The sequence below is a fragment of the Thermobia domestica genome, chromosome 2 (assembly GCF_964235325.1).
Source record: "Thermobia domestica chromosome 2, izTheDome1.hap1.1, whole genome shotgun sequence".
Lineage (NCBI taxonomy): Eukaryota > Metazoa > Arthropoda > Insecta > Zygentoma > Lepismatidae > Thermobia > Thermobia domestica.
Window position 1 is genome coordinate 78729479 of NC_137455.1, and position 23973 is coordinate 78753451.

Below are 23973 nucleotides of genomic sequence, written 5' to 3' on the forward strand. Positions count from 1 at the left end.
TGTAGCGCAGTTGATATTAATAGACTGTGTGCAGTAATTATTATTGTTCTAAAAGACAATAACCATTAGTATCTTAATTTTCAAATTTCATTTAAAGAAGATATAGAATTCTTCTTTAGTTGATTAACATATGATACAAAAAATAAAATGCAACTTACTCGGGAAGAAGTCTATTAATCATGATGATTTTTTTTTTTAAGAAAAGAGGGGAGAAAAGAAGGGAAGAAGAAGAATGGCCTTTACACGGTGTGCAATTCACTCAACATCTTTTCTTGCTGTAATAGAAACAATTTCAAAGATTTTAGTAGCCTGATTCGAACGGTAGTGTTTTTTTTTTTTTTTTTTTTTTTTTTTTTTTTTTTTTTTTTTTGAAAAACTTCACATTTCATTAGTAAGAGTAAATTTTAGGAAAAATCTGTATATAACGGTACAATTTACCTCTTAATCTGGGAAACTCAACTCACAGGCAAATGCTTTGCACTCGTAACATGAAATACCCAGGCTAACGTAAAATAAATAAGAGAACTTCGAATTAAATAAAAAAATGTCGATTATTAAAGTCTTTTCCGCCAGAAATGCAAAATTAATTGGAGATGTTGAAAACTCGACTTATGGATGTTGAAGGCTGAAATGGAGAAACTTGCAAAGTTTGATGCGATTGAAATTTCTAGATGTTTATAACTTGGATCATGTTAAGTTTCTTTTTAGGGTCTCAGTCAGAACTCAAACTACTAGCTGTTTACGCCAAATGCGAGATTTCTCAACCATATTAGTTAACAGCTGGCTTCAATCAACGTACAACATTGTTTGTTTGAAATGTAAGTTTTTTGGTATCGGTGCTATGTTAGATGTAGATACAGTTTAAAGTGGGATCGGAGTCGTAGAATTGAATACGGATCGTCGCCCCAACCTGCTATTCGAAAGCCAATGTTTTAAATTACATGCATAACAAGTGGTGAATGCAATAAAAAAAATCTTCAATATTATCTTTTCTGTAAGGAGAATAATTGGACATGTCAATTAAGTAAGTATGGAATAACAGGATTCACTTTCTTTACTTATTTCAGATTGGACTTGTGGAGCAAGAATGGTTGGACACATTGTCTATGATAAACCCGGAGGAGGTAACATTCATAGACTTCATTGAAGCAGGCCAAAAGTTAGGCCAACAACTGAAAGATGAGGTGAAAATAATTCCTTTATTTGATGAGCGATACGCTTTATAGAAATAGGGACAACTGTTTGTGTATTACTCCTATCGTTATTCAGACATTCATCTATTTAACTTAATGATTCCATTCATCACCTCCAATTTTGATAAGTTTATTTTATATCTCAGCATAGGTCATATATCCAAAACAATTAAAATGCAGATGATGAGAATTTTAAAGTATAATGAAGTAAAAATTAAATGTTTTTGTAGTAGTGATTTGCATTACGCAACTGGCAGAATAATATACAGTGCATTCAATAAGTTCAAGGACTACCTCGAAATAAAATACTTAAGATGCCAGAAAAAAAATTATTATCATATTCATTTTCTGCATATCTTTCTTCTCGCGGGTCCGGTCGTAGAGGCTCTGGAACACTGTAGGAAAGTCATTCACTGGAATGCTGTCCAGCATTGCTATTATATTTGCTTGAATCGATGCAACATCCTCAAGACCTTTAAAACACTTCCCTGTGAGGGTAGATTTGAGCTCTGGAAAGAGCATAAAATCGATGGGGGGTTTAAGGAGTATGACCTTTCTTTTGGCCAAGAACAGCACTCACAGTATCATGTACGGTGCCTACATCAATATCGAGTTCACCTGTGATGTGCTTGATACTGGTTCATCGGTTAGCGTGAAGCAGCACGCTCACACGGTTCACATTTTCTTCACTTCACCTACTCACAGGTCTACCGGTACGAGAATCATCTAGGGACTCAAGACCATTCTTGAAACGCGAAAATTATTCAAACACTGCTCCAACGAAGAAAATCATGCATACGCTTTCTGCATCGTTGTGTACATTTTACCGCATTTAGAACAAAACTTGATTGGAGCACGTTACTCCATTCTCGTAACACTGGTAACGAATAAAGAAACACGAATGTGACGGATGTGTTGGACAGCATACCAGTGGACGACTTGCGTTTCAGAGCTCTACGACCGGTTCCTCGAGTGTTTGGCTTGGGAAGGGAATATATAAAAAACTGAAATAATAATAGATTTTTCTGCCAGTAATTATTTTCAGGGTAGTCGTGGAACTTATTGAACACACTGGCTATATGTATAAATTCATCTTAACTAGTATCATCTTTCTAAGTGCAAGCAGTCTTTATTTTCAATGTAATAAAAAGTGCGTGTAATTAATATGTTTCAACAGTTGAAGTGTGGTATTTTAAATAATATACTACTCATTTCGCTTCAAAGTATGCAAATTGGAACATCACACACTTACTTCATTTACCCCTTCAGCTTCCCAACAATTTTCAAAATAGTTTTTCCCTATAATCGTGAATTTCTTTTGGCTGGGCCAGTCTGTAAGCTTTCTTTTCCCTTTTTTAATTAACTTTTTTGTGCCTTGATTTTTGTTACACTCCTAAATATTTTCTCTTTCAGTGGCATTAAAATAATAATAATAATAATAATAATAATAATAATAATAATAATAATAATAATAATAAATGGGAACTTGCTAGTGTTCAAACAGTTTTTAGACATTACATTTTTAATTTCTGTACTAGCGTAAATTGTCAGGTAGCGTTTCCGCGATCGGGCAGCCTTAACTTTCTTTTAACGAAAGAAAATATAATAGTTCAGATAGTAAGGACAAACTCATTCGAACTCATCGGGTAATTTTTATTTATTTATCCAGAGTAATAAAATAATTAATTGATAGAAGAATATTCTGTGGTGTTCACCCTTATAAAGAATGTTTAAAATGCATTTTTATCAAAACAAGCCTTTGTTGAGTGCAACCTTACTACCCGAAACGGCTCATATTTTGTTAGTTATAAAGTTTGTTTTGATTTTGGACATTGTGGCATCTTCTATGTAAAGGTAGCATGTATATACAAAATCTCAACTTTAAAACATGCTTCATTTCCAATACGGATCCTTTGAAAGAACTGTTGTACAGTGTTAGCTGTTTCTGGCAGTTCTTGGTATAAGATTACGTGTTTTACTCATCTGTGGCAAGCAGGCCGCAATGACATAAAACAAGCAAGGAGAAAACGTAAGAAGAAAAGCTTACGGGAAAAAAATATGACTATCGAAACACACACACACACTACCCGAGGCGATGTACGGATTCACGTGTGTATTAGGACAATCGGAGCAAGTGTATCTAAGACTGCCAGTATATTAAATGTATCGAGAACAACATATTCAAAGTGATGTCGGCATACGAAATTCGTGTCAAGACATCAGAGAAGAAAGACAGTGACGGAAACAAAGCCTAGGTGAGAGAGATCGCCGAAGATTGAAGAGGATTGTCATACAGAACCGTAGAGATAATGCAGTACAATTGAAAGGCCCTCTGCAATGACAAGGTAAGGAGTTATTTCGATTCCTGGTAAAACATAGATAAAGAAGGCGTGTGGACTTATTTTGCTTTCCCGTCGCCTCTAGTGCGTATTCGAAGCGTCTATTGTGAGAAAAAAACAAATCATTTCCATCTTGCAAGTTGCACTTTAAGTTTATAAGCTTTCTAACTCAAAACCTCCAATTTCAGTTACCTTGTTATTGCAGGGGGCCCTTCAATTGAGCGTACACTCAGTCAACAGCATGTAGATTGACCTTTTGGTATAATCAGTCTCACAAGAGCAGCATAACCTCAATATCCGTTGTTGAGTTGCGATTTCGAAACCTCTGATCAACGTCGCTAACGCGGTAGAGCGGAAAAGATGGTTCTTAATAATATTAAATAGCTACTGCCGATAATAATTGGAAAAGAACCGATGGGTCACATTTCTCCTTATTCCCGACGCAGGCCGGGTTTATGCATGTCGGACATAATATATATATATATATATATATATATCTGGACAGCCTACCATTAAACATTGTGGCGGGTCTGCTGAGCTGGTGTGGGCCGCAGTTTCATGGTATTCCATTGGTCTTGCTAGTACTATCAAAAGACTATACTGGATTCCACCTTTTCATCAGAGCACTTCGTGCCTCGATGCCGCTCCTCTTCACCGACTCGACAACTTGCTGCGTTGTCACTTCGTCATAAACACTGAATTAGACAATTCGTGTAGTTACTCGTGCGAGGGAGAGCGAGGGCGACCTGGCTGAGGCTCTGCTGTGCATAGTCATCGAGTTCGATTCAACTGTAATTTATTGAGCGCAATGATTTGAGACCCACTTTATAGAAAAGTGCCGATACTTTTGTTATGAAATGCTATGTAATGTTCGATAAGAAATTTAATTCAGTTACGCAAAATGAGACGCTATAAGGAGAATTAATTTTGGTTCTGAGAGCAAGAACGAACGAATAAATAAAGCACCTTTTTGGGTATACCCGTATAAAAGCCAATTTATAATACGTAAAGTGTATATGGCAATCAGACCACTACAGTCAGTATATGGGAATCAGACATCGAGGGAAAGAGCCGTGTCCAGAAGGAATGGGATAGACTCGGAGCGCGTCATGAGTAATTGAAAAGGGCATAAATATTTCACCTAACTACCTCAGCCATTACCACTGCGAGTGATTACAAATATTCAGAAAGATAATGTTTGATATTTGAGGGGATGGCTCCAGGTGTGTAATAATATCAAGAGGTTTTAAGAATCTATGGTTTTGCGATCTAAATAAAGATGTGTTATGTTACTCTCTTTCTCTCCAAATAATAATAATAATAATAATAATAATAATAATAATAATAATAATAATAATAATAATAATAAATATATCCACCCTAAATTCTCCTGAAAAATTCATGTACTTTCCGCCTTATAGTTTCCCGGGTAAAATTGTCATAAATGTCGACACCAGGCCGGTAGCCAGCCCAAAAATGTAGGGGGGCCCGACCGAAGTTAAGGGTGTCCGATCTAACCATATTATAGTTCATTTGCAAGCCTACCGTGAAAATTTTAGGTGGCCAGCGAAAATTTAGGGGGGCGCCCCAATAGATCTCCCTGGATACAGGCCTAGTCGACACGTGTCATTCGCTTTTCACTTTTTCTGTCTTTGCGTGGGGTCTCTAATCTACCGTTGTTCATTAAATGCTTATATCATATACAGTAGATTTCGCAACGAGTGGCCGCAGCAGTTTTATCCACAGCCTCCCGTACGGAAGCTTTTCTTCCCCCTTCCTGTTCTTGTGAGCGGAAATACGAATAAACGTTAAAAATAATTTGTGGCTCTCCACTTTTAAGAATAAGCTTTTTTCTCCCTCCAATCCTGTAACATTCGGGTGACTGCACAGATGTTGATGGTTCCTTTATTTACAATTAACTATTTACCAAAAACAATACTATATACAAGAAGCATAAAAGGGGGATGAAACACAAACACACACACATCAAATCTTGAGACGACACACTCACGACAATAACTTAAACTCTACAAATAGAACTTCCGCACTAAAAACAATAAATAAGGTATATATACAGTACAATTGATATATTTACATAAATATTACTAAATATTTTCCACGGATATACGCAAAGTAACGAGGCAATAGATCGCTTTCTCTAGGACAGAAAAGTGGCTCTTCAGCGATCGTTGACGTTTGGCAACAAAGGTTGTCATTCTCTCTCTGGGGGTGGTTGAGTTGTAGTGTTGCTTACTCCTCTTCTTGAAATCCTCGTATCTATGACCAATGAATCGAACTGTGGGAGCCCCAAATGAATACAAGAAAAGATACAATTCTACTGTTCTTAGTCATTTGGAATCGTATCATCAATTCCAAAATTTGAAAACAACGCTAACGGTAAGTTTATTACTCTCATAGCGCTAAATGAAATTCATATAGCAAATTCTTTATAAGACAGCAATTCTCGTGATAAGCATGCCACGAGGGAATACATTCTAAGGGAAAATTCGTTTGTTAGGTTTTTAGACGTCTTTACCCAACAGCAAGACTATATGGAGACTGGACTTACAGGTTAAAGTGCAATCCGCGGGCCGGACTCAGGCCTACAAAGCATATATCACTTCGGGGCCGGCCGGGCTGTAATTTTTTAAATATACAATCATATTTCTCGGTCCTTTTGGGGCCTAACTTTGTAAATGTACTGTACAACGATATTTATTGGACGTTTGGACCATTCTTTCTTAAGAACTATTAAAGCAGATCTGCAAAATTAAACTTCTAATTGCTGTAAATTAAAAAAATATATATATAATTTTTAGTAAATTATAAAGTTTATGTAATTCGGGTTTATTTCTGGCTCATTTGATTACCACATGAGCTCGGGCCTAAATGCTAAAACATATTTCGGACTCGGGTTGGACCTCACATTATAAACTCACGAGCCGGGCCGAGCCTGGGCTAAAAATTCCGGCCCGTGCAGACCTCTACCACGTGCACCGAAGGCGAGTGCTTTGAAGTAACGGAGGTTCCCTTAGATGAGTTATTTTATTTCCTTATTTGAAAAGGGCAGTTACGGAATGACATTTTCTTTCACTCAACAATTTCCACATTTTTTTTTTTTTTTTTTTAATTTTTCAAATTCATTCTCAAAGTAAACAATGATTTTTCACCAGGGGAGAATGGACACATAAGAGAAACAAGAGAACATGTTATAGATGTAAAACTATATAAAGAGGAAAAGAGAAAATAATTAAAGAAATACGTCTCTTTCATATATAAAGCTTGTGCTGTGAAACATCGTGTTGACGTTGACTTCAGTCAAAATCTTGATTTGAACATATGCGATTTGAAGACATCCGGATCAAAAAGCACTTGAGCATCAGACAAAACTTTTCAAGGGCAGAAAAAAAAAGCTACAAGTAGAATCAATGCTTTCTTATGTAAACGCGATACTGTTGACGCATTTTTCGAACTGAAAGCACATTTTCATAGCCAAAAGGACGTGATAAAAATAATAAGATTTGAACAGCAAGGTGGTATTTCCTTTGAAGTGGGTATTAGCCAATAAGTATCTCCAAGAAATTTAAATTTAGAAAATAGGTAAGTAGGTTTATTAGATTTAAGTTATTTTGTATAAAATGATAAAAGCGTGAATACGAAGACACTATTCATCCTGTGGATAACTGGATCTGGGAGCAAAAGGTTTCTTTATAAAGTGCGAAAAGTTCTGCAGAAAAATAACAAGAACATTTTTCACGACAAAATCCCTTATTTGCTGAAAACCTGAAAACAAGTGCAAAAAGGAAAAAAAAAAAAAAGCATGGAAAGTCCAGGTGCATACTAATAATGAAACTATAAATGGAGTACAAATTAATTTTTCGTTCCTCCGCTGGTATAGCGGGCTCCCCCGAGTGGTCGCGAGATCGATTCCCGCCGGGAGCTCACCTTGAAAGGAGTGGTTCGGAGCCCACTTTAATCTGTAGGTCCACATCTCTATATAGCCCCGCTGTTGAAAAAGGACGTAAAATCCTAAACACTTTCACTTTCAGCTGGTATAGCCTTGGCTTAGTACTCGGGAGATCATGGAATTAAATCACGCGCCAGGACATAATGCATTAGGTTTTACTCACTCAGTCAATGGAATTATCTTGTGTCATTCATTGTGCACCCTATTAAACCACATATGCCTCCGAAAAGTTAAATAATTTTAACTTCTTCGTCGTAATTTGAAAAGATGCTGACAATAAGTGCTCTAAATTTGTCTGAGCTCTTAGTATTTTCGAATGTGCTGAACGAAAATTCAACCAATGTTTTTCTCAGTAGTGGATATTGAGACAATCATGTTCGTAAACAGACGGAGATACAAAGCCTTGTGTTAAAAAAAAAAAAAAAAAAAAAAAAAAAAAAAAAAAAAAAAAAAAAAAAGCCAAACAAAATAAGGAACACATTTCCTTCAGCGTTCTATTTTCTGTAAAATTTGTTTTCTAACAAGCTTACTACACGAAGGGTATTCTTGAGCCGATTTACTAAATATACCGTAGTTGTACAGACTTGTACAAACTTCGAAAGAGCAAGTACGCTGACACCCATGGAAATGGAATTGACAACACTGAGCAGCTTAAAGGGATTTTTGCCATGCCATTTTGATTTTCTCTTTGTCCGTAATTAAAAGCGTAGCGGCATTTCAGATTTGGCTTGGAGGGGGGCAAGACCCCTTGATATAAGTAAAATTTCGCGTTTTTCACTGACATTACTATTTTATTGATAAAATCTATATAAATCTCACTCAGGGGGGAAATGCCCCTCCCTGTCCTCCCTAAATAACTCCCCTGAATTAAAACCCGTTTTTTTAGTATTTATAGTTGAGTATAAAGAAACATATTAATTTTGTAATTGAAAATTTTTAAAACATGCTAATTAAATACAAGATAATTCATAATTAATCACTAATTAAAGTTTTTACTTTCCGACCCAAGGAAGGAAATTCAAAGCACCAACCCTGCAGAAAACGATTAATTACTTTTCCTGTATACGATAAAATAATTTGCAAAGCTTCATTTACCAACAATCACACTATATTTCATTTTAATTCCTTGATCCCCTAAAATTTCTATTAATTCAATTAAATATTGACTGAGTGTAAATGATGCTTTGTAAATTATTTTATCCTATAGAGAAAGAGTAACTTAGTCATTATTTGCAGGGTTGGTTCATTGAATTTCCTTCGTTGGGCTTCAAAGTAAAAAGTTAAATTATTAATTATTATCTTGCAATTATTTAGCATATTTAAAAAAATCAATTACAAAAAACATAATATTATGTACCTTCTTATTTGCAACTATAAATACTAGAAAATATGCTTTAATTACGGAAAAGAAAAAAGAAAATGGCGAGGCAACAATCCCCTTAATTTACGTATTTATTATTTTTAATAATAGAAGGTTAATCAATAATATCCGTAATCTATTTACAAATTGTTGTGTCACAAACATATAAGTTTTCGAAAACTCATATGATAATTGATAGCGAACGTAAGATGACTTGGAAGAAAAGTTGCTGAATTGGATACACTGTCTTTAAAAAGCGCTGGGATCTTCAGCGAGTCCTTTGCCAGTAGCAGACGAAAACCGAAGTGCTCGGATCAAAAGGTGGTCACAAGAATAGTTGATGACCAGTGCATTCTATGGTACAGATATTGTTCTCTTACAATGATGCAGTCTTCCAAGATAACAATGTTCTAATATACTCAAACAGACCTATAGAGGTATGGTTTAAGGAATATCAAGATCAACTGCAGCACCTCGTGTGACACGCTTATTCCCCCAACTTGAACATTATTGAATATCTATTGATTAGTTTCAGAGCACTGAGTATGGCGTGATTTCCTCCTGCATCATCGCTTACACAACTGCCAAAGAAGAATGACCCACTATTTCTTGTAAGCGATTCACAAGTTATATGCCTCCATTTCGAGGTACACACAAGTTGTAAAGATGGTCCAACGCCGTATTAATCAAGTAAATTATATTATGTTATTTCCATTATTTGATAATTACCTGCGTATAAGGCCAGTTCTTAAAACCAGTCCTAATACTTTCCGATCAACTACATATGTTATAATAATAATATATATATATATATATATATATATATATATATATATATATATATATATATATATATATATATATATATATATATATATACAGAGGTTGTTCAGCCTACATTTGGCCGATTTCGTTCCTTCCCCCTCCCGGGCAGAATGGACTCACTCGACCTGGCTTGTGGCGTCCTGCAGTGTTGTGCAGTGGCTTCCTGGGAACGGAGTTGTTTTTCCGCGCGGATGACAATAACGCACAAAAGAGGACCATTGTTGTGAGTGTTGTGTTAAATTTGTTTCCAAGTTTGTGGGTTTCCGCTCAGTGACCAAAATGCTGCCCAAACTAAGCCGGTTTTGAGAAGGCTATGTTGCGGCTCTTTATGATGCCCACTTTAGTGTTTCTGTCATTAGAAAACAGTGCAAGAAGAATGGTTGCAACATCAGTTTAAGTGGAATAAAAATGTTATTAAAAAATACAAGGGCAACGAAGCTTCACTATTTGGATCACCAACGAAGTTGCCTAGGAAGCGGGAATGCACCAAGGCCACCTTTACCATGCAGAGGAAACTTTGCAAAATAGCAATGCAAGAAAATCCGCCAATACAAAGGCGTATGGCTAATCGTCTTGACGTGTCTTTGGGGACTATGAGCCGGACGTTACACCATCAACTCAAGCTGGAAAAAGTCATGAAAGCTCGCGGCCATCTTCTCACGGACGCCCTCCAAAAGGAACAAAAGTGTAACACCCAGAAGCTGTACGAACGGCATCTGGCAAAACAAAGGGGGATGTACGTCGTAACGCTCGATGAAGCATGGATTTACCTTTTCGACTGTGGCGGCAAATGAGAGCCATCATGTACCAAGACAAAGGCGTCAAGAACTTCAGAAGGTGGGTCCGTGTCTGTAAAGAATCCTTCCCAAAAGAGTTCATGGTCATTACTGGCTACTGTTACCGAGATAAACTGAAGATTCGTAGGGTGGCGAAGAACTGCAAAATAAATTCGCAGTATTTTCAGGAGCAGATCATGCGGCCGATCTACGAGCATGAGATTCCAACAATGTACGGACATGACGCCAATCTGGTGCGCATTCACATGGACAAGGCCTCATCACATACCTCACGATCGTCCCTCGCATTGTACAGGGAGATGGAGGAGGCAAGTGGTATACAGATGATACCTTTCAATGAGGTACCTGTTAAATCTCCAGATGCAAGTTCTATGGACTATTGTGGATTCGGATTGCTGAAGCGGACTTTAAGAAAACGGCGTGTGACAACAGGGAGGACTTTGGAACGCTGTGCAAAGGGAATGGGACAAGATTCCCCTCCCGATTCTTCAGAGAAGCGTATTACAGTGGGAATTACGCTGTCGGGCTATTGTTAGGAACCAGGGGAAACACATCGAGCACTTACGGACCTGTCGCCATGAATTCTTCTAAAGTTTTAGGTAAGTCGAAATTGGCAAATGTAGACTGAATAACCTCTCTCTCTCTCTCTCTCTCTCTCTCTCTCTCTCTCTCTCTATATATATATATATATATATAGCGAGAGAGAGAGAGAGAGAGAGAGAGAGAGAGTGTGTGTGTGTGTGTGTGAATGAGTGTAAGGATCCCCACATTACAACGTGATCACATGTTTACAAGCGGCACGTGCTATTGTTTATAAGCAGCAGACGATACACAAAACCAGGAAGACACGAAGAACAACACGATGGGAACCAAAAAAAGAATGAGCGACCGATCCATGTAAAAAGGGTCTATAAAAGTGGAGCCAAAGAAGACAGAGATCGCCTTGGACGAAGGGGCTCTACCTTTCCTAAAATCCCTGGAGGCTGCCTTGAAGCAAAGGGGATTCCTATCACAAATCATACTTCATGAGGCTGCCATGAGCCGAGGAGGATACCTAAGGACCATAACCTGAAGTCTCTATAAGACATCCCGGTGGCTGCCATGAGCGAAGAAGTTCCTGTGTAAAACATTCCTTCCTTCGCCTTTGTTCATAAGAAATATTTAAGTTATTAACTTTGTAGACACAAAGGCCATTTTGTATTTTTGTAAAATAAATAGGTGAATGGCTAGAATCCTGGACTGTCATTGTCTGTACCCAAATCTTAAGAGGCTACCATGTTCAGTCTTTTAGTATTGTTTAAGAAAAGAACTTTTCAATTAATCATACCACCTTCGACAATTACCTTTATAAATTAATTACAGAAGTACTTATACTACTTAACTTATTATGTTACTTAAATTATGTACGTTCTATTATTCTAGGGCTGTGATTATGTGATTGCGTTAACTCATATGAGGACACCAAATGATATAAAGTTAGCCGAGAATGTTGATGAAGTTGATCTAATTTTAGGAGGCCATGACCATGTTTATGAAGTCCAACAAGTAAGTACTTTGACGAAGAGGTGTCGGTAGAGTATTCCTGAGTAAGAAGTTTGGATTTTATCTAGCAAAATTTGTTAGTAACGGAACATCTTTTAAACAGAAGTTTGTGATTAAGGGAAAGAAATATGAAGATATCGTAAATTAATATCATGTAATTAAATCTGTATTTAAATAGGATCTGAAGAATTTGGAAACTAAATCTAATTTAACTCGAATAACAGAAAATCTTTTACCGTTTTTATAATGAAGTATGGTAGTTTCTTCGTCAATTTTCCACTTATTGTTTTGTTAAGAATTGCAAATTTTGTACCTAGTAGCAATGTATTGTAATTTAATATGAACCTTGTGTTTTAAACTGCTTTATTTTTTTCAAAGAAATTATTGGATTCAAAGAAATTATTAAATCCGATAACTCGAAAATTCTGGAAGAGTGGTTAGTAAGAGAGAAGAGCTATAATTACGATACAAATTAAACTTGCTGGTGCTGCAGCCTACAAAGGACTATTTGAAAATAACGTGCGTATGTTCAACTGGGCGAAGCGCGTAGTCTGCGTACTAACAGGTGCTATTATTGCCCGCTTTCTAGATCGGAGATCGCAGCCTTTTAATAATTGTAACAACTCAATTATCTCCCAGTGGTGGTAAAGAAAACTGTGCATCTAAAGGGAATTGAACCAGGGACCATATGCACCAAAGGTACGCTTTCTAGTTTATGCTAACAGGGAATATGTTTTTAGCATCTAACTTAAGAATTATCCTTGAAAATTTAGGGATAGTTTGATTGATACTCTTTACATTCAGAAATGTATCCAGTTGTGTTCTTATGTTAGTATTCAATTGTTAAGAATTATATTTTTTAAAGTTTAAGGCTTTTAACGTTCTTGCATCGTAAGTGGCGAACATAAAAAATAAAATAAAACAAAACAAAATAAAATAAAATAAAATAAAATAAAATAGAAAAAAAAAATAAACTTAGTATTCATTAACTGTTTAATATTATAAATAGCAGTATTCGTAATTATCGCTGTGTGTCACGTAACCATGGTATTCCACATACACAATATAAGTAAGTCGGGAGCACGGTGGGTCAATAGTAAAGCACTCACCTTTGATGCTAGGGGATTTCTGGTTCGATTCCAAACCAAGTGAATTTGTGATTAACAGCATCGTGTCCGTGGGTTTTCTCGGGATTCTTCTCCCGGTTTCCTCCTACATTCCTATTTCATCAATTCTTTCATTATCGTTCACCTTCAGTAATCATTCGTATTTTGTTTAAAGGGTACAATGTCGGACGTAAAATTAAAATTTTCATTCCAGTATAAGTTAATTGTGATTTTTGAAGATCGATATAACTCGTATAAAGCGGAAGTCTGCCCATAATGGAAAGAAAATACCGCACCTTAGTTTCGTTAAATATAGGATTTAACAAACAAAATTGAAGCTCCCAGCATGCAAAGCTGTGCAACACAACCTCTGTTGCCGCGCTTGTCTGTGGCTGAGTCCATCCATGAAATATAGCGATCTTTATTCCTTATTCGATGGGCTACTTGTCCACCAAATTTGGTTCAGTGCTCTGACCAGCCTTAGTGACGTTTACACTAAGCATCCTCTGGTTCAATATATTTTGTTGAAATGCCATTCCCTACTTGGTGCCGGCTCATTTGTCCACTTTTGTTGGATTCTTAGCTATGTTGGCATTCCTGGTAATGAGCAGGCAAATTCTGTTGCGAAAAATGCAGCTCTTCATGATATTGTATTCGTGACGCCTCTTCCTTGCACTGATCTTTACCCGTTGTTTACATCTCGTCTTTTACACCAATGACAGTCGGAATGGGATCTCGCGCATGCCAACAAATTGCCTTCCATTAAACGCCGCTTAGGTTTCTGGGCCTCTAGTTCCCGACCGCCTCGTCGAGAAGAAGTACTTTTAACTCGACTGCATATTGGACATACGCATAGCCATTTGACGCATGCATATATTTTACGTCGAGTTGCAGCTCCAGAATGTGTTTTTTGTGGAGAAAGTTGATCTATTCGTCATCTCCTTGTCGATTGTCCTGCTCTGACTCGGTATCGACAACATTAAAACCTTCCGGTAGACCTGGATCTGCTTCTTGGGGATGACACTCGTTTTCTTTCTAGACTGCTGTTGTTTCTACGAGACATTCAGGCTTTGTATGCAATGTAATTCGTGCGTGGATGTTTTTTCTTGTTTTTTAATTAACTTATTTCCAGTTTTATTATTGTTGATTTTGTATTCAATTGTTTTTTTCCTTTTTAAGTCTTGACTTTGTATGGGTGCAAAAAGACCTCGGCGTCGACGCACCCTAAACATTTCTTACGCTACTCTACTCCACTCTACTCTCGGCCAGTAGTTACCGACAAATAAAGTACCCCCACCCCTCTGCCTACCTGAAATGAAACTATAAGATGGGAAGCTATATGCTTATGCTGGGAGCTAAGAAAGGAAGAGATTAGACTAACGAATATGCAGAATTATATTACGTAATAACTAAAAAAAATAACTACTCTATGGCCCGTATGGAACCCGGAGGTTCAATGCCGAGTTCACAAAAGCTTCCCCATGACTTCTATCCTTAGCCAACTGGATCCAGTTTCTACTCTTCATTCTTATTTCTACGAGATCCATCTTAATATTGTCCTCCTATCTGCGCCTAGGTCTTCCTAATGGTCATTTTCCGATTGAATTTACAGTTAAAACTTTAAAAGCGTTCCTACTTTCTTTCATTCTGGCTACGTGACCTGCCCACCTGAGCCTCCTAGATTTGATGACCCTAACAATGTTTGGTAAACCGTATAAATTATGCAATTCTTCGTTATGAAGTTTCCGCTATTCCCCATTTCCTCTTGGGTCCGAATATTCATCCCAGGATCTTGTTCTCAAATACTTGGTTTGCGTTCTTCTTTCAGAGTGAGCTTCCATGTTTCGCAGCCATACAGAATGACGCATGATTATCGTTTTATATATTTGAAGCTTCAAATTCCTCGACACAATTCGCGACAACAAAATATTTTGAACTAAATAATAACACGAATTCCCTTCTTTTATTCGACATTTAATTTCTTCCTGAATATGGTTTTGGTCTGTTCATATTGATCCTAGATATTTGAAAGTATCCACTTTATCGAAAGTATTATTTGATATTTTAACACTTCCATAATTTGGACTATTGCATAATATTTTTAAAAATAAAATTTAGTTATAAACACACGAATTTTAAATTTTAATTGGTTTTTATATGACTGTAGTGGTTTACAGTGTAGAGATAAATTTATTTCAAATATCAGAAGTTCATTAGCTCTGGTACATTGTCTGTATATTTATAAGTCCTTTTGGAGGAATATTTGGTTTTATGTATCAGAAACAATATTAAAATGTATTTTGTAAGGTAAATATAAATATATTATTTTATGATATTATCGGTGATAATTAACTGTTGTCTTATTGTAGGTGAATGGGAAGTACATTGTAAAGAGTGGCACTGATTTTCGGCAATTTTCTAAAATTACGCTAACGTTCAACAATAAAGTAGTTGATGTGAAAGTAGATGAAATTAATGTAACTTCACAATACGAAGAAGATCCTACATTGAAAGAGATGTTAGAAAAATACTCAAGTAAGTGATATTAACATATTGTTAATTTATTGAATTCGATCTTTTTGTTTTTTTCCTGTGCTTACGTAGGTACTAAGGATATTCCTGTTCCGAAATTATCATTTCATAGTCGTTATCTGTGGGAACAGTCAGCAAATCATCCAAGCAGAGGGAGCATTCTTATATGCAGTAAATATTAATCAAAATCCTAGAACTCACTTGAAGTAATGATATTAGAATCAGTGTGGTGTTACTCAAATCGTTTTCCATCGATATTCGATAAAACTAGGAAGATATCTTGAGATAAACATAGCAAATCTGATTCAAATCATACCATACATTCTCATCTGGATTGTTGTATGAACATATTGCAAATTATGGGTAATGCTTCTGATAAAATCTCTTATTATTCATTTGTTACTTGCATTCACGATGTACTATTGTTTCTTGCATTTAGTGTGTTGGGACCGTGCCTGAACAAATATAATATTGAATACATATATATAAATGTTATTTAAATACCAGAAGATGTATATCAACAGTGTTATAATACAGAATAATATGAACTGGCGGGGACTCGAATTTGGATCATCTTTTGCAGGACCACGTATGTCTGTTGAGCTGAGATTATTTTTCATATAGAATTTACAGTTTCCAGTATAACATTACATTTTAATGTCAAAAGTAGTTAAATGAAAACCTTAAAAGTGAGGTGAAAACCTTAACCTCTCATCATCTGTCGTGCAATTTTCAAATCACTCCTATCAGTGTTTCCAACTTTCAGAGCAATCGGTACGTGTTTCTATTACAAAAGATGGTATAAGCATGTTTATCCACTTCTGAGGGTTGCCCAAAATACATAGACCAGTTGAGAAGTTTTGGTCGCCACAGGAATATGTCTAAGGTTGGTAAATTGGATTATAATGTCAAAAAAAGTAGCTTACTTTCTAAAGTACTCATTGGATATTGTTGACATATTGGATATTGTTGACATATATCCCTCAATTCTGCTTGATTGTGCAATTAGTTCCGTAAGTTTGTGCGGACGGATACCTGTGGTGCAAATTGTGAAAGCTGTACATAATAAAGGATGTGATGACTCCGAAGTACGACGCAGATCTCACAACGGTTATCTATTCTCAGAATAAGGTTATGAATAGTAACCTTAATAATCTAGATAATAGTTCATTCTCTGCGAATGACGTTATGATAACTGTGTAAAGCGTTGTACATACGTTTGATTTGATTTAGACCGGAAAACGTGGGTGGCCACTCGATTCGAGCAGTATCCTCACTAGCAATGAAGTCAGTGTTGAGGGCATCTATGCGGACGGAGATTATGGTCTATGAAAACGAATTCAAAACCAACTGTATCTACAAACTTTGTATCCCCGACCTCAGCGGATCAACCTTAACGATGTGGAAGTCTGTGTGGGTATCAATCAGAAAGCTACAATATACCAGCAAACCATTCCGCCGCAACGATCTCTTTCCCTGATGTTTGACTGGCGGTATCGTGTATTCGCCTCGACAGATCAGTATACATCGGGAATCAGTTTGGAGAAGAAACCTTGACTCATCTGTAAACAGAATATGCGATCACTGAACTTGAGTCCAGTGACAATATTTATCGTACACCGCAGATGAAGTCTTTGCACTGAAATCAGTCGGATATAGATTTCAGTAGTCTTATAGAAAGAAAAATTTCGTGAAGCCTGTTGAGAGACGCAGTAAATCTTGACACGGTCAGCTCTGAAATGAGTTGACTTGGAGATAAGGTGTGGTGGCGCCTACCATTCAGAACTGGATAGTAGTCTTCTTGTGGACTTGTCACCCTCACACGATTTGGTCAGATCTTTGTGACACATCACCTGCTTTTCGGGATATTAATGGCTCTGAATACTTCTACTCGTATGTAGTCTGCTTTTATTCAACTAAACTTTGTATTTCAGAGAAAGGTCTGAATGCTGCTTTTGAGCCATAAGATCAGACGAACACCATTAGCACGGAACAGTACAATCACTTCTACAAAAAAAAAAAAAAAAAAAAAAAAAAAATCTGTATTAGCACTAATGTGCTTCATCCTGTTGGCCACATTACACCATCATTGTGACTGCTTCGACATACGTGTCGTTCCGTACTAGTATTCGTGTCGTTTCACCCTTGCAGGTTGTATTCCGTTTCCAAAATATTTATAAAAACCTTCGTATCTGTATATTACGATTCATAATCAATATCCCAGTGTACTTAGTACGAAAGTATACTGTACAACGTTGTTTTTTTGGTGGTTTAGTTCTATGAAGTTCCTGAGGGGCACAATGCTCAGTGTTGGAGCGCTCACCTCTGGTCGATCCGAGCGAAGTAAATTTATGATAGACTACATATTGTCCTGGTTTTTTCGGGGTTCTTCCGTTTCCTTCCACATTCTTATCCCACCAATTCTTTCATAATTATTCATTTTCATTAGTCATCCGTCTCCTTTAGCCTACATGATGTAACCATTTGATGCAGAACTGCAGTAAGCCTTCCGCAGTAGATGATGTTTTGTGTCTCCTTTTACCGTAATCATATCCTTTTCTGAAGAGGATAGAGTAGGTATTTCTTACCTCCACTTGAAGTTATCTCTGTCTTTAACAGTGACTTGTATACAGTAAAAGTCAGTTTAATTTCATTGCAAATAGAACTAAGAGTCGGATTATAAAGTGTATGTCTACTGAAACGACCGTGTGTTTTTTTCTTTTCTTTTAAAGGTGTGGTTGAAGGAAAGATGGATGATGTGCTTGGGACTTTCAGTGTACCTCTGGATGGCCGATTCCCTAGCATACGAACGTCTGAAACAAACCTTGGAAACTGGGTGTGTGATGTGATATTAGCTGCAACTGGTGCAGATCTAGTCATTCTTAACTCTGGGACACTTCGATCCGACACAGTGCACCCGGCGGGAGATTTTCGATTACGAGATCTTATGAAAATCATTCCAATGATGGATCCACTCGTTGTGATATCTGTGACAGGTAATCGTCTTTCTTTAAATTTTATTTAGTAAGCAAGGTGTTTAGAAACAACACCAAATACTGTGGGAAATGTTGTTACACGAAAACACGAAAATAATTATAGCCCAACAAGGGCACAGAAATGCGTCATTTCGGAGCTATAGCCTGCCGAAAATTGGTTGGAAGATAAAATAAAGTTTATAACAGGAGAACGAAATTTCCTCCCTGCTTGTCTTAGTGGCTAGCGCGTGTACCTTTGGTGAACGTGGTCGGGGGTTCAATTCCTGGTAGGAGAGCACATAAAAATTCAAAATCATTCACTTTCTTTAATCATCCATCTCCTTTATTCTAAAGGACGTAATCGTGGAACGTTAAATTAAAAAAATCATTTTTATTTCGAGAACAAAATATACAAGATCGAGTAAAAGAACATGATGGTCATTTTTGTACACTTCGCGGCATAAAAAATGTTAGAAAAAGTTTAAGTCCTAATTACTGGAATATTTGCTTGCAATTGTTGGGAATCAACATGAAATTAATTATTGAATAACACTGATTTCTGTCAGTAGTTTTTAGTCTTGCGCCCGCATTACAGACTAGGAAGTGCAAAACCTACTGCTGAGATTGACAGTTTTCATAGATTTCACAAGGATCATCTTCCTAGCTTGATGTGTTATGTTGTCTTTAAAGAAGGAGAAAATGCAAATAAAGGCGTTTATGAAGCTATGGAAACATTTTGTGATATTTTTTTTCTTCAGTCTCTACAAAGGCATTTCAGAACAAACGAATGAAAGAGACAGTTTTAGGGTTAGAAAGCTTATAAACATGATTTCTGTTTTTTTCGTCTGAATGGAAAGAGTATATTACGTCACACAGACTTCTTTATACAAGTAGAGGAGGGCGAATTGGATTGAATATCAGGAGCAGAGAATCGATCGAGACGTGTTTCAGAATGCGTAAGCACACGGCGCAAGAGTTTTTTAGTAATTTGGACTTAAACTTTTTGTAACACTTTCTATGCCGCGAATTGAAGAGCTCCTTTCCAAATACCACTTAAGTCATATGTTTAAAATTTACAGCAAACACCAAAAACCAGGAAACACCAATGACTAAGGTGGACTTTGCAAAAAAACGTAGTTTTTGAGCCATTACACCAGTGAGACTTGAGTGAGTTTTGCAGTTTATTCAACATTAATATGTGCATCTCACCCACAATATCATAATAAACATAAAAGGTTTAAAATTGAGAAAAACTGACTTAAGTGGTATTTGGAAAGGAGCTCTTCAATTGTACCTAGATTCCATTAATATGCCAGTCGATTTGGAACAGGGGCGGCAGCCGAGTTGGACTTGAAACGCAGTAGATTCGTGAGGCCTTATTGAAACAAAAAGTGATAGATTAGGTACTGAAACTGGCATACATTCCATACACACTGATACATTATTGGAATCTAGGTGCAAAATAATTACTATTTTCTTTTACTCAACTTTAATTCGAAATCTAGTTTTCGAGTTATGGCTCCTTTTATAAAGCTTCAACCAATTTTCGGCGGGATATAACTCCAAAATGATGCCTTTTTGCACCAATGTTGATCCGTAACTATTTTCATGTTTTCGTGTGAGGATTCATCTCGCGAAGTTTTATGGTGTGTCCGAATACATTGTATAGATGTATGTACTCTAATAACCCAATTTTTCTTGTCTCAAGGATATTTTCATAAAAAGGGATCTGCCTGACCTTTCATCAGACTATCTTGCTGTTAGCTTCATTTATTTAAAAAAATAAATAAAATCAGAATTATTGAGCTATGCAAGACCATTTACTTATCAACTGTGTCGACCTCCGTATAGCCGGAGTTACAGGGAAAATACAAAAGCCACTATACCACACTCAATTCTTAAACTTTTTATTAGTCTATAACAAGTAATACTTGAGTATCTCATTTGCAAAATACGTAGTTCCTTAAATACAACTAATATTACAATTGTAACTCATTGTATGCGTATTTAATGAAGTGTGTAATTTGCATTCGTATTTTATAAAAGTAATTGTTTAGTGTAATTAGGATCTTACTAAACTGTGAAAATCCAGTTGTTGCGCTGGTAGGAGGAGAGTTTGAGGTCTTGATTGGGCTAGTAGAAGACAAATGCATTTTCTGAGCCGAATACAAAGTACGCATTAATTTGGTTATTGACAAAATAGTTCGTTACAAACGTCATATGTTTTTATGATGGCCATAGACGTCCACTCTATGTATATATAAAAATTATATTTTTAGAAAGGAATGTATGTGGAGTTACCAATACTTGACGAAATATAGAATCGCACGTGGCTCTTGAAATGCCTGTAGTGCATATACGTTGAGAGAAAAGCTACACACTGAAATAAATATAATGATTGTATCAAAACTGAAGTTACTGAGCTACTGAACTAAACGTAACAAGAATGCTTTTTAACACCGTAAGAAAGCAAGAAAGATTTCAAACCAGAAAACTCGTTGAAATAATAAAAATATCCGTATCCTTGTATAAAACAAGACTTTTTTTTTTTTTGGGGGGGGGGGGACTCATTCCCAAAGAAAAAGTGTGTGTATTATACATCGGCAAACACGGTAATAGTCACTTCGTAGACTTAAACATAAAAATTACTTGAAAACTTGACTAGTTTATTAAGAATTATTTTGTAGTTTTCTAGAAAGTATTTAGAGAAATACTAATATTATTATTTGATTTCTGCAGTATTTTGAGAAATTTAATAAATAAATAAATAAATAAATAAAAGTATGGAATCTAGGCGCAAAATAATTACTATTTTCTTTAATTACTATAATGAGAACTTTTAGTGACGAGAACTATGGAAGTGATGAGAACTTTTTAAGTAAGGAGTCAAGCGAAATTACATAGACATTAACGCTGTTCTTTTCCGGCTTGTCTGGACAATTTAACAAGTGGATAGAAAAAGACAAAACTAAGAAATCCAGGAGCGTGAAATAAACAAAGATTTCGATAAAATTAAAATACTGATGTCCATTTTTACACTCTAAGTGCGCAATATTTAAAGCACCATCCAAGGTTCTCCCGATGGAACTATGAGAAAACTGTGAAAAAACCTCAATTAGAATGGTCGGCTGCTGTTTTAATCTAGAATCTACAGGACACAAATTAAAAATGCTAACCACTCGATTGCAAATAAAGGAAAATAATTGTTTCGTATACTCTTGGTTGTTCAGGAAGTTATTAAACCTGCTCCACTATGGCCCATGACGGGTTTTCTTAAATTCTCCTCTCTCCAAAAAAGATAGAGTAGCTGTTTTTAAAATTACTCAACTTCTCTGGCTTCCAATACTCCGCCTCTTCACACACAGATACATACACATACATCCTAGGTACAATATTGATTAAAACGTTTTGTATTCATGTAAATTATACAGAGTTTTGTTTGCTAACTTGTTTTTAAATATTTGAATTTTTCTTCCTCCCCCCCCCCCCCAAAAAAAAGGGTCACATTATGCATTATGATGTTCCTTCTTCTGTGGGCATCCTTGATTAAACAATAATTTAGAAGGAACGGTAAAGTAGCAGATAGCAGTTAACTTGGATAGTAGATAATAAATATGTCGAAATCTTCTGTTAATTAGGTATAAATGATAACTAGAAACATGTGGAGTATATAATGTAATCAATTCTTAAGAAAGTTATTGAATATTCACTTATTCTCTGTAAAATGTATTTGCAGGGGAAGAGGTTCTAAGAGCTCTTGAAAATGGAGTATCCCAATATCCAAAGCTGGAAGGTCGTTTTCCTCAAGTAGCAGGTATAAGTTTTGCTTTCGATCCAACGCAGCCTCCAGGACATCGAGTGGATCCTCATTTTGTTAGAATCGGCGATGAATACTTATCGTTAGGTCAGAGATATCGTTTGGCTACAAAATGTTATATCTATGAAGGTCGAGATGGTTATGAAGCTCTTAAAAACGGGAAGGTGCTGGTAAGTTAAGATGCTTTCTTGTTTTCTTTGCTACTGCTTTTATAGTTACTTAATAAAGCGCACCTTTCCTGATTAACACAGTGTTGGACCATTTTTGGCCTATGGTACAGTTTGTAGTCCTCGCGAAATTGAGGCATACAATTCGTGATTAGTTTTCAGAGAAAAAGTGAACAGTTCTGCATGCAGTGCAACACTCAGTTGCTTCAGTGATGCAGGAGATTTGTTTGGCCATAGATGTCAAATAGCATTCAAGTTACGTGATTCACATTGAAATTTTGATATTGATTTCCCGTACTTTCCCTGAATTTCCATGAATAACTAAGTAACTTTTTCTTGACTCGCGAACACTTGTCATTTATAGTCAGGTTTAGATAAAAGATTGTAAGAAGTTGTTCGTGACAATAGCGCAGCTCGCTTGCTTTTATTCGGAAGAATTTGGATGCTCTCATTACTAAGTTCATGTTTAAACTTCAACGTTATGAACTGCAATTCGAGTCTATTTCTGGTAGAGACAATTTTTATTGCAGACAAATAAAAGTCAGTTTCCTCCTATGAATTTGACCGAATGGTGAAAAAGTTGTACATTATATTTTTTGTTTTAAAGACGGGGCAACCTGTAACGATCCCTTATAAGTCGTTACAGTTAGTCAGTAACTGTGCTACTTTAAATTGATTAGTATTAAACTGCAGTTCATACCACTTGTCCTTTCTGACAGCTCGCTGCATGCACGTGGTGCTCAATGTTGTGTTGCCAGCTTTTGTATCGGTTATTGAAACACGAAATTATTCACTGCAAGTAAATTTCAGTTTTATAAAATTAAATTACACAAAAGAGAACTAAAAAAAAAAAAAAAAAAAAAAAAAAAATGCTCTCAATAACCAGCAAGTCCACTACTCAGGTTGACATTCGACTAAAACAAAGTGCAACGTGCAAAAAGGTAGAATGTTTACCATTGTTGAGCGAGAGAAATGAGCCATTATTTGGCTGAACGTGCTGTTGCCATAGAAACAATTCTTCTTGCCTGATTGGTATGACCAGGTGCAGGAAGGAAAAACCAGAGGAAAGCAACTGTACGAAAGGACAAGATGTATCAAGTAAAGTGTAAGTGCCTCTATTGAATAACGGTATTTTATCCCGTGTTCTTTAATATTACTGTTCCTGTTGATTGATATTTGATGCAATATTTGTGAATTATGTCATTTTGATGTATTCTCTGTCTGTGTCCAATAACATTGATTGGCGCTACAGACAGTTAAGTTCAACGCTAGTTTTTTTTTTTCTGTTTACAAAAGAAAAACAAGTGAGTATCGTTTCACATTGTGAAAGTAAGACTTCCAAACTCTGCGAAT

At 36.2% G+C, this 23973-nt stretch overlaps 1 protein-coding gene across 9 annotated transcripts in view; it reads left to right on the forward strand.

The window, feature by feature from the left end:
• LOC145673108 (mannosylglucosyl-3-phosphoglycerate phosphatase) overlaps positions 1-23973 on the forward strand; it is a 304267-nt gene that overhangs the window by 264650 nt on the left and 15644 nt on the right. For all 9 annotated transcript variants that reach the window (XM_081742513.1, XM_081742549.1, XM_081742498.1 and 6 more), the window contains 5 exons: positions 1068-1184; positions 11904-12026; positions 15499-15664; positions 18394-18657; positions 22373-22623. In XM_081742513.1, the coding sequence (XP_081598639.1) occupies positions 1068-1184; positions 11904-12026; positions 15499-15664; positions 18394-18657; positions 22373-22623 (921 nt within the window). The remainder of the gene's footprint in view (positions 1-1067; positions 1185-11903; positions 12027-15498; positions 15665-18393; positions 18658-22372; positions 22624-23973) is intronic.